This window comes from Dermacentor albipictus, chromosome 1 (genome assembly GCF_038994185.2).
Source record: "Dermacentor albipictus isolate Rhodes 1998 colony chromosome 1, USDA_Dalb.pri_finalv2, whole genome shotgun sequence".
Taxonomy (NCBI): Eukaryota; Metazoa; Arthropoda; class Arachnida; order Ixodida; family Ixodidae; genus Dermacentor; species Dermacentor albipictus.
In genome coordinates, this window is record NC_091821.1 from 385,419,490 (window position 1) to 385,432,957 (window position 13,468).

The following is a 13,468-nucleotide window of genomic DNA, read 5'->3' on the forward strand; positions in this document are numbered from 1 at the left end:
GATTCGCTTCCTTCAGCTCCCTGGTGAAGGCGATTGTAGCTTTCACTCGCACATCCAGTGCTCCTTCCTGTCTGTGAGAAGCCTTTGAGATTGCGTGTCCGAGAACGACCAACAGGGGTAGGTTCAGTCGGCGCCGAACGCGATCTCCTCGATGCGCAACGCCGTCAGGCCGGTCGAAACTCGGGGCACCGTTACAAATTCAAGAATGCGCAGTATTCTTGTAAAGGCCCACATAAGTCAGAAAAGCAGACTTACAACAGAGAATTTCGACGACGCCACTTATCAGACATGCTCTCTCACGGGGGTGGTCCATCAACAGTTGTTCTTTCTGTTACTGCAACTCATCTTAGGTGAAAAGCTTGCTGCAGAAATCTCTATGGGGATTTCGGCTTTCAGTACAACTCGACTTTACGTCACCTAACGCGGCAAATATGTCGCGTTCGTCAAGCTTTGCTTGAGAATATCACAGTATATACCACCGGTGCAGACTTCGTTTCATACCAACTTTGTAATGGCCGCCGTCGAAAATACAATGGCCGGTTGCTCTCGTGTCCTTGCCTCTGCCCGCATAAGATGTCAGCCTGTCTGCCGAGAATTGCAGTATGCTCCTGAAGTCTCCGGTAGCGTGTAGCTGCCTACTGCCTTGGCACGTACGTCGTGTCCTTCTCTTTGTAGGAAACCAAGATGCGCATGCCCTTCTCGTCTGCCTAAGAGAGCTGCCTCCTGGAGACCTCTGTATAACTGTCCACCACACTGGCTCGATTGGCTCCTTTCGAGCTCTATATAGACTTCTGTTTTACAGCGAGCGCCACCAATGCAGCGCACGGTCGCGTTCGTCGAGGACGCCGGGATGAGAGAAACCTCAGGGGCTTCCCTAGGCTGTCGCTCCGCGTAAGCCCGAGTGCAAAGGCAACAAAACGGAGGCAAAGAGATCGGCAACGGAACGGAGAAAAACAACAATAAAGAATGTTGGAAGCGGCAAAGGTTGGTTTCACGAGGATTACCCGAAGCTCGACGAGGGAATCCGTGTCTCTCGCGCGCGGTTAGACTTTCGCTCGCCGGAGGCACAAGAAATGTGAGCACATAACGCAAGAAGAATAGAAGGTATGCGCTGTGTGCCAAGGCACGTATGCGTTTTGTGCTGACTGGGCTGGCTCGCAAGGGTTTCGTCTGTTTGGGATCTGTGTCGCGAGAATGCATGCGCGCATATCATCCACGCGCACTTCTCGGCCTGTTTTGTGGCACACCTCTCCGGATTCATTTATAAGGAAGACTCAGATCCGTGTTGCAAGGACATGTTTGAGGCCTAGCCTCAACGACAAAGATTCGTCGCTGGATTAAATTTAGCGGCAGCACACCATTGACATCTACACGGACGCTGCAATCACAAACGACATAGCAAGCATCGCCTGGGTTAGCACATCTGCACCCCAACAGAATGGCTACACATGTCAGCTTCCCGGGGGTGCAACCTTGCACGCTGAACTCAGCTATATGGGGAGCGGTCAACACCATTTTTATTGACATGGGAGACATTGTAGATCAGAGTGCGCGAAATAATTATCGGATCCTTACTGACTCGTACGAAGCGGTGACCGAATTAACGGTGTCTACGACAGATGATGTTGTTGCCAACGACGCCAGAAAAAAGCTAAAGAGAACACAGGACAACGGGACAAATGTTGAAATCCTATGGACACCGGGCACACCGGCACGGACGGGGGAGACGCAGCCGCTCACGCAGTTGCCTTGATTACACGTACTCCCAGCACCCTACTTCCTTGCCAAACCCCGCGGACCAAAATCCATACCCAAAGATATTGGCCGAAGGCTCTCCTAACAGAGCACTGAAGCATTACATTCGCTCTAAAATAAAAGCAGACAGTAAACGGAGACTACTAGAAGCTACACCAGTAGATGTGTTTGACGACAAGGGCGGGCTTACTCGCATGGAGGAGTTTTTTTTTTTTTTAATAAGGTTATGGACAACGCTGCATACACACCACACATACTTGAGAAATGGCACCAAACCAGACAAGCTACGATTGCGAACACTTATACCCGATGCACACATTGCCAGGAGTCATGCAGAGCAACACCTCATTGCAACACCTCATTTGGAGCTGTCCAGCTTTTTCACAAGAGAGATTCAACATTTACTACACGGAGACATTGGAACAACGGGAATTGGAATACGAACTAACCCTGAAACACTGAAAGCCATTGCGACATATGGCAGACAAAGTGGCTTGTTTCGGGTAGTGTAGAAGGCGCCGACCAGCCCATGAGAGAGCGGCGAAACAGAACATGCACCTGAATCTGCATAAAGCGGAAGATCAAAGACTGAGATGAAAATGTGCTTCGGCCAACAATCCGGGAACCCACATTCCTTTTCCACCTAATCCCCAAGAGCGGCTTAGAGCCGTCCCCTTCCTTAAAATTCCCCTTCCGGTAAGTGGTAAGCTTGTGGTGAGTAGCCCGCGAGAGGAGAATGTCGTCAACCACGCGAGACAGAAAGCAGCGACCACGATCTGTGAGTAGCTGACGAGGAGCGCCCGGTAGGATGATGATGCTGTATATATATATGTGTATATATATATATATATATATATATATATATATATATATATATAGAGAGAGAGAGAGAGGGGGGGGGGGGGCAGGAAATCAACAACGTAAGTCGAGCACTTGGTCGGGAACGCTCGCGTGACCGCATATTGTGTGGTATATTCCGTAACGACCGCAACCAATTTTTTTTTTCCCATGGTCGATATTCGGAAGGGGCCTATCAAGTCCAGCCCCGCGCGATAAAACGGCTCGGTAGGGATTTCAGCCGGTTGAAGGCGGCCAGCAGGGAGCGTCGTAGGCTTCTTCCAGCGCTAGCAAAGGTCGCATGTTGCAACATAGCGGCGTAGGGAGCCGTAAAGGTCACACCAGATGAAGGGAAGAAATCGGGGCTAAAAAGGCCTCTATACTTGTTCCGAACCACAAGAAAAGGTCAGGTCCGGAGTGGCCGTGCAATTTCTGGAAGTTGATTGTTAACAAAGCGTCGGAAATTTCAGCAGAGCCCAAGAAAACTGCAGAAGATCTTGACAGCGCGACATTGTCAGGGTCGTGTTGGGCACCGGTAGCACTGACATGACGTCCAAGTAGTTTGATCTGACGACGCCCGAAAGCACACTTATAAAAGAGTAAATTGTTAAAGAGAAAATCAGACCTCCACCCGTTCGTAGCAATTGCTACAAAGGAAACCCATACGGGGTCCTCGAAAGAAAAGCCTAACAGTTGCAGAAAAATTCGTCCTAGTCCGGGACTCGAACCCGGGACCACCGCCTTTCCGGGGCAGCCACTTTACCATGTGAGCTAACCAGGCAGCTAGCAGATGGTCGGGCGAAGTCGAATTTGTCAACAACTCGAAGCAAAGGCAAGCGTTTGACGTAATTGTTCCGCGGAAACCCGCAAAGTCGATAGAAGTAATTGTTAAAGGGAAAATCAGACATCCACCCGTTCGTAGCAATTGCTACAAAGGAAATCCATACGGGCTTAAACCAACAACTCTTATAAAAGAGTTGAGCTGGAGGCCAGCGTGGCGGAAAGCATCAAGAATTGCCGACAGACGAGGACTGTGGGACTTATGCTGACACATCTCTTGAACTCCCAAGCATCACAAATCAATAAAATATAAACAGGATTAACAAACATTATACGTGCTTCGTTCTGATGATTCATGTGTGGACGTAGCTTGATATGCGTGATAGCTTTTCCTGGACTACATAATCATAACAGCGCCTACATAACATGGACCAATACATGAGATTATAACTTTTACGCGGTTTTAGTCGACGGAAAGAAAGATTACTGCGCCGCCTGTGACTAGGAGTTTCTTTCATGAACGCCTACTCATTCCTTATTGGAATGGCGGACAGTGCGAATTGTAGCACATATGGGGTAGAAGAAATGATCAAACATCTCCTGTGTGACTGCCTAACATACGATGATGAGCGGATAACTCTTCGGGCAGCTTCAGGGCACTTAATGACAGGACTTTCACAGAAGGGAAGATCTTGGAATCGTGGCACAAAGCACAAAGCGCTGCTGCGTTTCTTGAGATGCACCAGCGTATATATGGCCGCTTGTGATTTCCTCAGCGATGAGCGCTTGATTGTGTTATTGTGAGGGTGTTGGTGTACCAGTGCAAAGTGTGAACTTCTCTCTTCCTTCTCATAATCCAGTCGCATTTCCCTCTGTCCCAGAGCAGGGTAGCCTACCGGGCTCAGCCTGGCTAACTTCGCAGCCTTTCTTTTATGACTTCTCTTTCGCGGTTGATTTTCTTTTACTGATGGCGGAGTTCATGACCACTATGGGGGTTCCACGAAGGGGCAATTGAAATTAGAAAGATAGGCTTAGTGCTGACTAGAAAATAACGGAACCATTTGAGGAAGAATTAAAGCTATGAAAAAATGCCCGACGATTACGATGCTCCCTATAGCTCGAAATTTGAGCGCAGCTGTACATGCGTTTTCCTTTCGCGATATATTGAGGCAAAGAACTTGAGACCAAAATCACGGCACCGACTGGCAGTGCGCCGGTGACGTCGGCGCCTTCGAAGAGGGAGAGGCAGTATGGGAACACTGGCATGATGAGTGCCATCGGAGCCAGCAGTGGAAGAAGACGACAATCAACGCGCTAGCAGTGGCACGAGCGCGTTCGCGCGGTTACGCCGAGGGACGCCGACGCTCAGCCCAGGAACGGGCGCCTAATGGCTGCGCTCTAAAATAACATATTGTACTATAAATTTAGCAGTAAAGCACTTTGTATCAAGTGCAAATATCTTAACAATTGAGCAAAGATTCATAATCAGTGGTGTCCAGGAGGACTCCCAGAAAAAGAACGTCATAAATTTCATAAAATTCAGTCCAGGTTGTCGAAACGGTACTTGTTGACGTTGCCATTATTGAAATTGAACTTGCTATTGGTGACATCGGTCACCTTTTCTGTGTATGACTTTATCTATTGTGCGTTGCCCTATTTTCTCAATGAAACAAGTTTACCGTAAGAAAGAAAGTGCGCCTTTAAAATATGCTCAGTCCACCGAAATTCGAGCGTTCCATGCGCTAAGTTGGTTACTCTGAGTGGAACCATGCAATATATGTAAAATGCTTCAGTTTCCGGGTTTTATATCTTTTGAAATTCGGGGAGTAAACATTAGGTGGTGTTTTTGAAGCAGGAATCCGAAGAGAAATAGGAAGTTTTGAGCAGCCTATATTAAGAGATATTTCTGGTAAATATGACAAACAATTAACACAAGCAATAGCCTCTCTTTGGTCGCAAACGTTCTTTTTAAACAAGCGAATTCACTCACAGGGCCATGTAATAGAAGAGAGAACTGCTCGCAGATCATGGGACTAACTCACAAACTCGTCTCTACAAATGTTCGTTGTCAGGTATTATTAATACATTTAATAGCAAGCTGACTAACATAAGCAACCGATAGATACGGGATTGGCGGTCTCTCCTTTTATACTTTGTTTTCTGCATTTTTTCCACAAATGAAAAAAAGTACAAACATTAGTGCACGTGGGCATGCTTCGCAGGAGGTGTGATGTTTTCCATTATACTACAAGGCCTTGTTGACGTACATTGTCATATGCACTGGTAGCCTTTGTAAGAACAGGCGTTTATTTATTCAAGGCGAGCAAGTTCTGAACTTGTTATATATTTATATATGCTGGTTTTCGCTTGAGCGTTAAGTGAAAACGAAGCATATACAATTGCACGTGTTAATAATATTTACAAGATGATACATTTTTATCTCTTGCCCATAAAAGGTTGGCAGCGTTCCTTGGTTTAATGATGCCTACATTTGTTGTTAATCTTTACGCTTCGGGGAGACATATGTTTAATCCGATGTTCGCACATTTTGTTCAGGATGCAATTATTGCCAATTTCCGGGTTTTGCCAGAAATTGAATGACCCTAAACGTATGCCTCGAGGACGAGCGGAAGAAAGAAAAAAAGGAAGAAGCAAGCAGCCTGAAATATCACCGGAGCGGTGGATCGTTCGGCTCGCTTTCGTTCGATTCGGCTCGCACATCGTTTCAAAATTGGATAGCCCCTGCTGCGCAGAATTATGTTTGGAAACTATATTCTAGCTTGGGACCCCCTTGGTTACCAGAATGAGGAGCCAAGCCCACAGTGCCTGATGAGGGTCAAGCGGGACATCGCCGACTTCGACGCCAAGCCTCCTGCGGGATTGTTCATCGCGCCCGATGAGGAAGACGTCACCAGGATTCACGCCCTGGTCGTCGGTCCTGGTGGAACGCCATACGAGGGAGGCTTCTTCCAGTTCTTCATGAGGTTTCCATCTGACTACCCTCTCAGCCCACCGCGCGTTCGAATCATGACCACGGATGCTGGCCGAGTGCGCTTCAACCCGAACCTGTACGCGTGCGGCAGGGTCTGCCTCAGTATCCTTGGAACCTGGACCGGACCACCTTGGAGCCCGGCTCAATGCTTGGAGAGCGTGTTGATATCTGTGCAGTCCCTGATGACCGAGAAGCCTTACTACAACGAGCCCGGCGTTGTCAAAGAACGGACACCTGGTGAAGCCGACCGCTACGGTGACTACATTCAGCACGAGACCATCAGGGTCGCGGTGTGCGACCAGGTCGAAGCCGCTCTCAAGGAGAGCCCTGACTGTCCGGCGGTCTTCAGGGAACAGATCATCAAATCCTTCTCCGAGTCCTACACCAGGTATGAGGAAATCGTTAAGGGAAAGCTCCATCTGACAGGCACGGAAATGAAGGACTGTTTCTCCCTCAATGTGACGGGTCATTTCCAGTACGAGGCACTGCTGGCCAGGATGGAGGGTTTAAAAGAGCAGATCAAGCAGAAAAGCGAAGCTACTGCTGCCGCAGCTGCTGCGGAAGCTGCTGCGGAAGCTGCTGTTGCTGTTACTGCCGCTACTAACACTGACATTCTTCAGTAAGAGTTGAGAAAACCAGTGAGTGAATGGTAGGAAAACCAGAAGCCTGCTGAGCAAGCCTTGGGAAGAAGTTAACTGAAACATTGCATCTCAAGTTCTTCAGGTTCGTCACGACGTGCTACTCGCATCTGCCGAAGAAAATGACACCCAAAATTATTTTCGCCAGAGAAGAGGTATATGGGATTAAATGTCTGAGTGTCGTTTTCAATCTCGTCGTGGTATACTCTTCATTAAGTAGCAGTGAAAGCTACTTCATTATTTTACTTGGCTCACTGTCATAGCGCTTGCGACTGTAAACGAGTGAAACAGCACAGCTTTTCAAACATTTTCATACAAATTTTTATTGGCATACTTAGGACGCGCCTCACGCAGGAAATTTATGCTCAAGGCCTATGCGTGTTTTCGCGCTTAAGCTACCGTAAACAATAGTGCGTCACTCAACGCTAAACGGTACATTGGGGTCCAAAGCTAACATCCTATAGCGGCAAAAGACCGTGGAATCAGCTATGGCTCGTAACAATCGCGGGAGATGGGCCGCGAATCAGATCAGGTGGTACTAGGAAGCAAGCCTTTACTGTGTATATATATATATATATATATATATATAGTAGCTGTTAGGGGCTTATGATTACGCGTTGCTGACGCAATTGGCTCAGCGGCGATAAATTTCCAGAATTGCACCAGTTTGGAGGTATGCGCCCTCAAACTTACCGTATAGAAATGTGCGATTGTTCCACTTACTATTTTAACAAAACGCTCTTTTATACATTGAAGCACAAAAGTAACTGGAAAGGCCATGAATTTCGCCTCACACTTTGGGAAATATCTCCAAACTGTGTCTTCTTGGAAGATCATGTCAAGTGGATACTTCTTGCAAGCTCTCCTGCTAGAATTCGTAAATTGCAATATATGCCGCATAATAATTAAGTAGTTAATTATGGAATTTCTGTAATTAGTTAAATTAGTGTTTCGATTCGTCCTGCTAGTAGTGTCCGCCTCTTAGAATAATCCAGCTCAAGAACATTAATTATGCTATCTGCCACGGGCGATTTAAAAAAAATCCGAGAACTTACAAATGATCAGCCCGCATTATACGATGCTGACACGATTGCATGGTCTCGGAGCCCAGAAGAATGAGACATGCAAAGACCCGCCGCGGTAGCCCATGACGTGCTTATGTCGTTAAGCTGCTGAACTCGAGGGTTCAACTGCTGGTCGATACGTCGGCTTTTAGCGAGTTCCAGGCGGCGGCACTATTTTATAACTGCATCCACCGTCGCCACGTTGTTGAAAACGAGCAAGTTGAAGGCGTCATCGGCAATGCCTTTGAGGATGTGGGAAACCTTGCCTGACTCAGTCATGTGTGCGTCAACTTTGCGGCATAGAGCCAAGACGTCCTGAATGTACGTGACATAGGGCTGCCTCCACGCTGCTCGCTATTTCTCCTTTATTGACCTTCGCTCCGGCTACTGGCAGATTGCCGTGGACGATCACGATCGCCGAAGACTGCTTTTGTAACACCCGATAGTCTTTATCAATTCAAAGTGATGCCGTTCGGTCTATGTAACGCTCCTGCCACTTTTGAACGCATGATGGGCTCCCTTCTTCACGGTTTCAAATGGTCCACGTGACTGTGCTACTTGGACCTGCGTTATAGTATTCTCCCCAACGTTCGCTACGCAACTCGAGCGCCTCTCAGCAGTCCTGGACGTTTTTCGTCGAGCCGGTCTGCAACTCAGCGCATCGAAGTGCCAATTCGGCCGTCGCCAGATTACCGTCCTTGGACATCTCGTTGACGCGAACGGAGTGCAACCGGACCCAGGTAAAATCCATGCTGTTACGCACTTCCCTGTTCCGAAGTATCTCAAGGATGTGCGCAGCTTCATCTGCCTTTGTTCGTACCTCCGCCGTTTCGTGAGAAATTTCGCGGCTATAGCACGACCACTAACCGAGCTTTTGAAAAAAGACGCCCTCTCCAGTGGGGCGATAACGAGGCCTCTGCATTCTCGCTTCTCATCGATCTTCTCACAACGCCTCCCATTCTGGCCCATTTCGATTTTTCTGCGCCTACCGAAGTCCGTATACTGATCAGCGGTCACGGAATTGGCGCAGTACTGGTACAACACCCGCGCGGCAACGACCGTGTTATCGCTTACGCCAGCAGGCTCCTCTCACCCTCGGGGTGCAACTATTCCATCACTGAGCGTGAGTGTCTGGCCATGGTCTGGCCCTATAGTTTGGGCGGTTGCGAGGTTCCGCCCATACTTATATGGCCGACCCTTTTTCCGTTGTCACAGACCATCACACGCTTTGCTGTTCATGCTCACTGAAAGATCCTACAGAAAGACTTGGTCGCTGGGCCTTACGCCTCCAAGAATATTCGTATTCTGTCACCTACAAATCTGGCCGACTACACAAGCACGCTGACTGCCTGTCTCGCTATCCGGTAGACGAGCCTGACGACGCCGACAGTAGTACCGCCAACGGCATTTTCTCTGTATCTGCCTTCGCTAACATCGCCGATGAGCAGTACCGAGACATATCGGATGATATCGCTGCGAGCACTCATCGAGCGTCTGCGCTCTACACCAACCGACGCATCCGTTCGCCGATACGTCCTCCAGGGCGGCATTCTGTATCGAAGGAACTTCCTCCCTGACGGATCTGATCTTCTTGTCGTGCCAAAACATCTACGACAGACCGTGCTCTTTGAGATGCATGACGAACCCACTGCAGGACATCTTGGGGTAACCCGCACGTACGACCGCGTCCGCCGCCGCTTCTATTGGCCTGGTCTCGCTCGCTCTGTCCGACGCTATGTTGCTGCCTGTGATCCCTGCCAGCGTCGGAAAACACTTCAGGTGCTACCTGCCGGTCATCTCCAGCCGATCACTGTCCCTGTGGAACCGGTCTTTCGTGTTGGATTAGACCTCCTCGGTCCCTTTCCCACGCACGTCATCCTCTAGGAACAAATGGGTAGCCGTCGCAACTGATTACGCCACCCGATACGCTATCACGCGGCCGGGCTATCCCTACCAGTTGCGCCACTGCATGACGTCGCGGACTTTCCCTTGCGTGATCTTGCTTCACCCCGCGACAGCTGCTTACTGACCGTGGTCGTAACTTCCTTTCGAAAGTTATCGCTGACATTGTGCGTTCCTGCTCCATTCAACACAAACTGACTACTTCATACCGTCCTCAAACCAATGGCCTGACAGAGCGGTTAAACCGTGTTCTTACCGGTATGCTGTCTAAGTACGTCTCCAAGGACCACCACGACTGGCACATTGCCCTTCCTTACGTCACATTTGCGTATAATTCTTCCCGGCACGAAACAGCCGGATTTTCTCCATTTCATCTACTGTACGGTCGCGAACCGACCTTGCCCTTTGAGACGGCACTTCCTCTTGCTGCGGTCTCAACAAGCAAGATTGCGCGCGACGCCATCGCCCTCGCCGACCATGCATGCCAGCTTGCCCGTATCGACTGACGGCCTCGCAAACCACTCAGCAGCGTCAGTACACCGCCCGCCACCATGACGTACAGTTTTCGCCTGGTGCGCTCGTGCTCCTGTGGTCGCCCTCTCGTCACGTCGGACTTTCAGAAAAGCTCCTTTCGCGATACACAGGGCCTTACCGCGTGCTGTGCTCCTGTGAGTTCAACCTCGTCCTCTACTCTGGCATCTAGTGATGTCGTGCACGTCAGTAGGCTCAAGGCCTACCATAGGGCCTACTACACTGCTTCCTGGTCCGGCCTTTAGCCGTTCCAGGACGGCGCTTTTGCCGCCAGGGGTACTGCTACGGAACGGTATTTGCAATGACGAAGAGGCGAGCAGTGAGAAGACGACGACGACGATTAGAGGCTAGCGCGGGCTGTTGCCTCTTGGCCAAGTGCGGCGTAATTCCTTGTAAATATACTTGTATATAGCTTTTCGTCTGCGTCTTCCTACGTAACACTATAAATAGATAAAGGTCGCGGAACTTTCCCGTACCTGTAACTCTCACAGCCTAAAACCTTTTAACGTTTCAACCTAGAACCGGTATGTAGTACATCTTTTTCCTTTCACCCATACAACACCGCATATGTTCTTCATTGCTACTGACGGATTTTTTTTTACTGCAATTAAGAGGAAGCTTTAGCATGGGTGCTCCTATCTAAGTACATGTGAAAGAATTCTCATTTCTCGGCAACCACTGCACCAAACTAGACGAGGTTTGTGGCATTTAAAAGAAGAACTTAAAATTTAGTGTCTCTTGGTTTTGAATTTCTGATTTAGGTAGTCAGTTTTTATTTAAAATTATCAAAATTTGTAAATTTTCAGAAAACGAAACTATCAATTTTACAACTCTGTAACTTAGCAATGACAAAGGCTATCATAATTCTGGGAACTGCATCTAATAGTAAATCTAAAGCGCACAAAATTGGTATGTTATACATGAATCTAAAAATAATGGTAATATGAAAATACAGCTTTGCAGACACCTTGTACACAACGTAACGAATTCTATAAATTGACATATAAAATTTGTCCGCTTTGAATGATTTAATGGATGCCATTTACAGAACCACGATATCTGTTCTTGATGCTGAGCTATTTGTAAACTTTCTGCTTCTATTTTTCTCCAACTTTCGAATTTTTGAAAATCTTTTTAAAAAAATGTAGGCCCTAAATCGAAATTCCACTTCCAACAGTCACTAAAATTTAACTTTCTCTCTCAAATGCAACAAATTTCATTCAACTCGGTCCAAGGGTTATCTCAGAAAAACGTTTTTACGTTTTACATGTATTTGAATAGGCCGCGTCGGAGTTGGGCCCGTGCTAAAGCTTCCTCTTAACATGTGATGTTTTCCTCACTTCTGCAATAGCCCCAGCGGGGCTGCAGTATGTGTAAATAAATGAATATACAGCGAATGTACCACCGGATACGATCATTGAGTTACACAGAAGAGCTAGGACGTACGGATGTATATATGGCGAGGGGCCGAAAAAGTTGCCCTGCGCTGTAAAGAAAACGAAATAAGCGTAATCTCGCAGAAATATCTGGAGAAAAGCTACGGTATACTCAAGAACATATGTGATTTGTATGTTTGTGCGGTTTTTGATGTATCACTGCTCAGCTAAAGGCGATATTTTAGCCTGGAACTGCAAGCTTTTATTTTACAATGAGCCTAGAGTTACATTAATTAACAGAGCAAAAGCAATTGAACTGTGACCGGTCTCCAGCTTAATTGTATGGCACTCTTTCAGGAATGAAGTACTAGAGGCAAGCGCTGGGTTCACCTATGCTGGCAAAAATCCTTTAATGTTGTCGCTTTCGAAAATTAAATTTTAGAACTTTAAAACCATCCTTTTGCCAACACTTCCAAGTATTGAGTAAACAGATGTTGTGTTATGGCTTGTTGGCTGATGGGCCCATAAGCTTTCCCGTGAACCACAGTATGTCATATGGCAGCACAGTCGCACAAGAAAGCCATCGCTATCCATCACCGACTTTCAAAATACCTTAAGTTATGGTGGTTTCTGCTACTTTTATTTTCTTTCTTAGGGGGGAGGGGAGGGGGCAGCCACATTCCCGTTCAATTATGCAGGCTTTGCATGTGTAACTGGTAATTAATGTTGCCATGGAAAGGGCTGGCAAGCATTCACTAAAATAAATAGCCAAATGGACGTCATCAGCCACAATCAAGCTCACAATGGCCCTCTCAAATTTGAGGTCAACGCTCAACCGCGTGGCACATGCCACACGCATGGCATGCTTCATAAGTGCCATCTCGCATACAAAAGTACTTGCGGCTACAAGAGTCAATGGCTGGTTGCATCTATGAACGCTACAATTTTTATAACTCGTCCTTGAAACCAACGTATCTGAGGTATTTCACGTACAGTAGGCTGCGCATTGTGGAAATTAAGCGATGACCAAAAAGTGACTGAACTCTAGCTTCCGGCCTACTTTTAGTTGATCTTTGGCAGAAAAAAATGGAAGCCAAGTTTGCATTTTAAGATATTGTGCCCAACTGGCTGCATTCGAAAAGTCAGTGTGACATGGACTTCGCTGAATTATCACGCGTACCCAAAAAGGAGCCTGGCGGTCGTACAGCCAACTTCCCATCAAGTGGCTGTCCTTCCAAGCATCCGATGTGCAAAATGTGAACAAGGTGAATGCAGGAGCACATATATGCAGGAGCATGGCTCCTGCATTCACCTTGTTCACATTTTGCTCATCCTGTTGAATTTCCATCTCCCGCATTCCCCGTGTTTTCCCTGGCTTCCAAGCATCTGGAACTCCTGTAGTTGCCGAGCACCAGGCCAGGAGTGCACTTGTACCTATTTTACTGGTACGTGCCCGGTGGCAACACAACCACAGCAGCGGCGGATATTCTAGTATGTCACCAAAGCTGTAGTGGAACAAAGGTGGCCCAGAGACCTTCGCAAATCTCTAGCGGGGCCCATTTCAATATGAGAACTCATATAAACAATCGAGCA

General features: G+C 47.7%; 1 protein-coding gene across 1 annotated transcript; it reads left to right on the top strand.

The window, feature by feature from the left end:
* Positions 1-5,994: 5,994 nt before the first annotated feature.
* On the top strand, positions 5,995-7,192 carry LOC135902479 (ubiquitin-conjugating enzyme E2 Z-like). The gene has a single exon (XM_065432575.2). It carries the CDS (start codon positions 6,130-6,132, stop codon positions 6,985-6,987), a length of 858 nt encoding a protein of 285 aa, XP_065288647.1. The 5' UTR covers positions 5,995-6,129; the 3' UTR covers positions 6,988-7,192.
* The last annotated feature ends 6,276 nt before the right edge of the window (positions 7,193-13,468 follow it).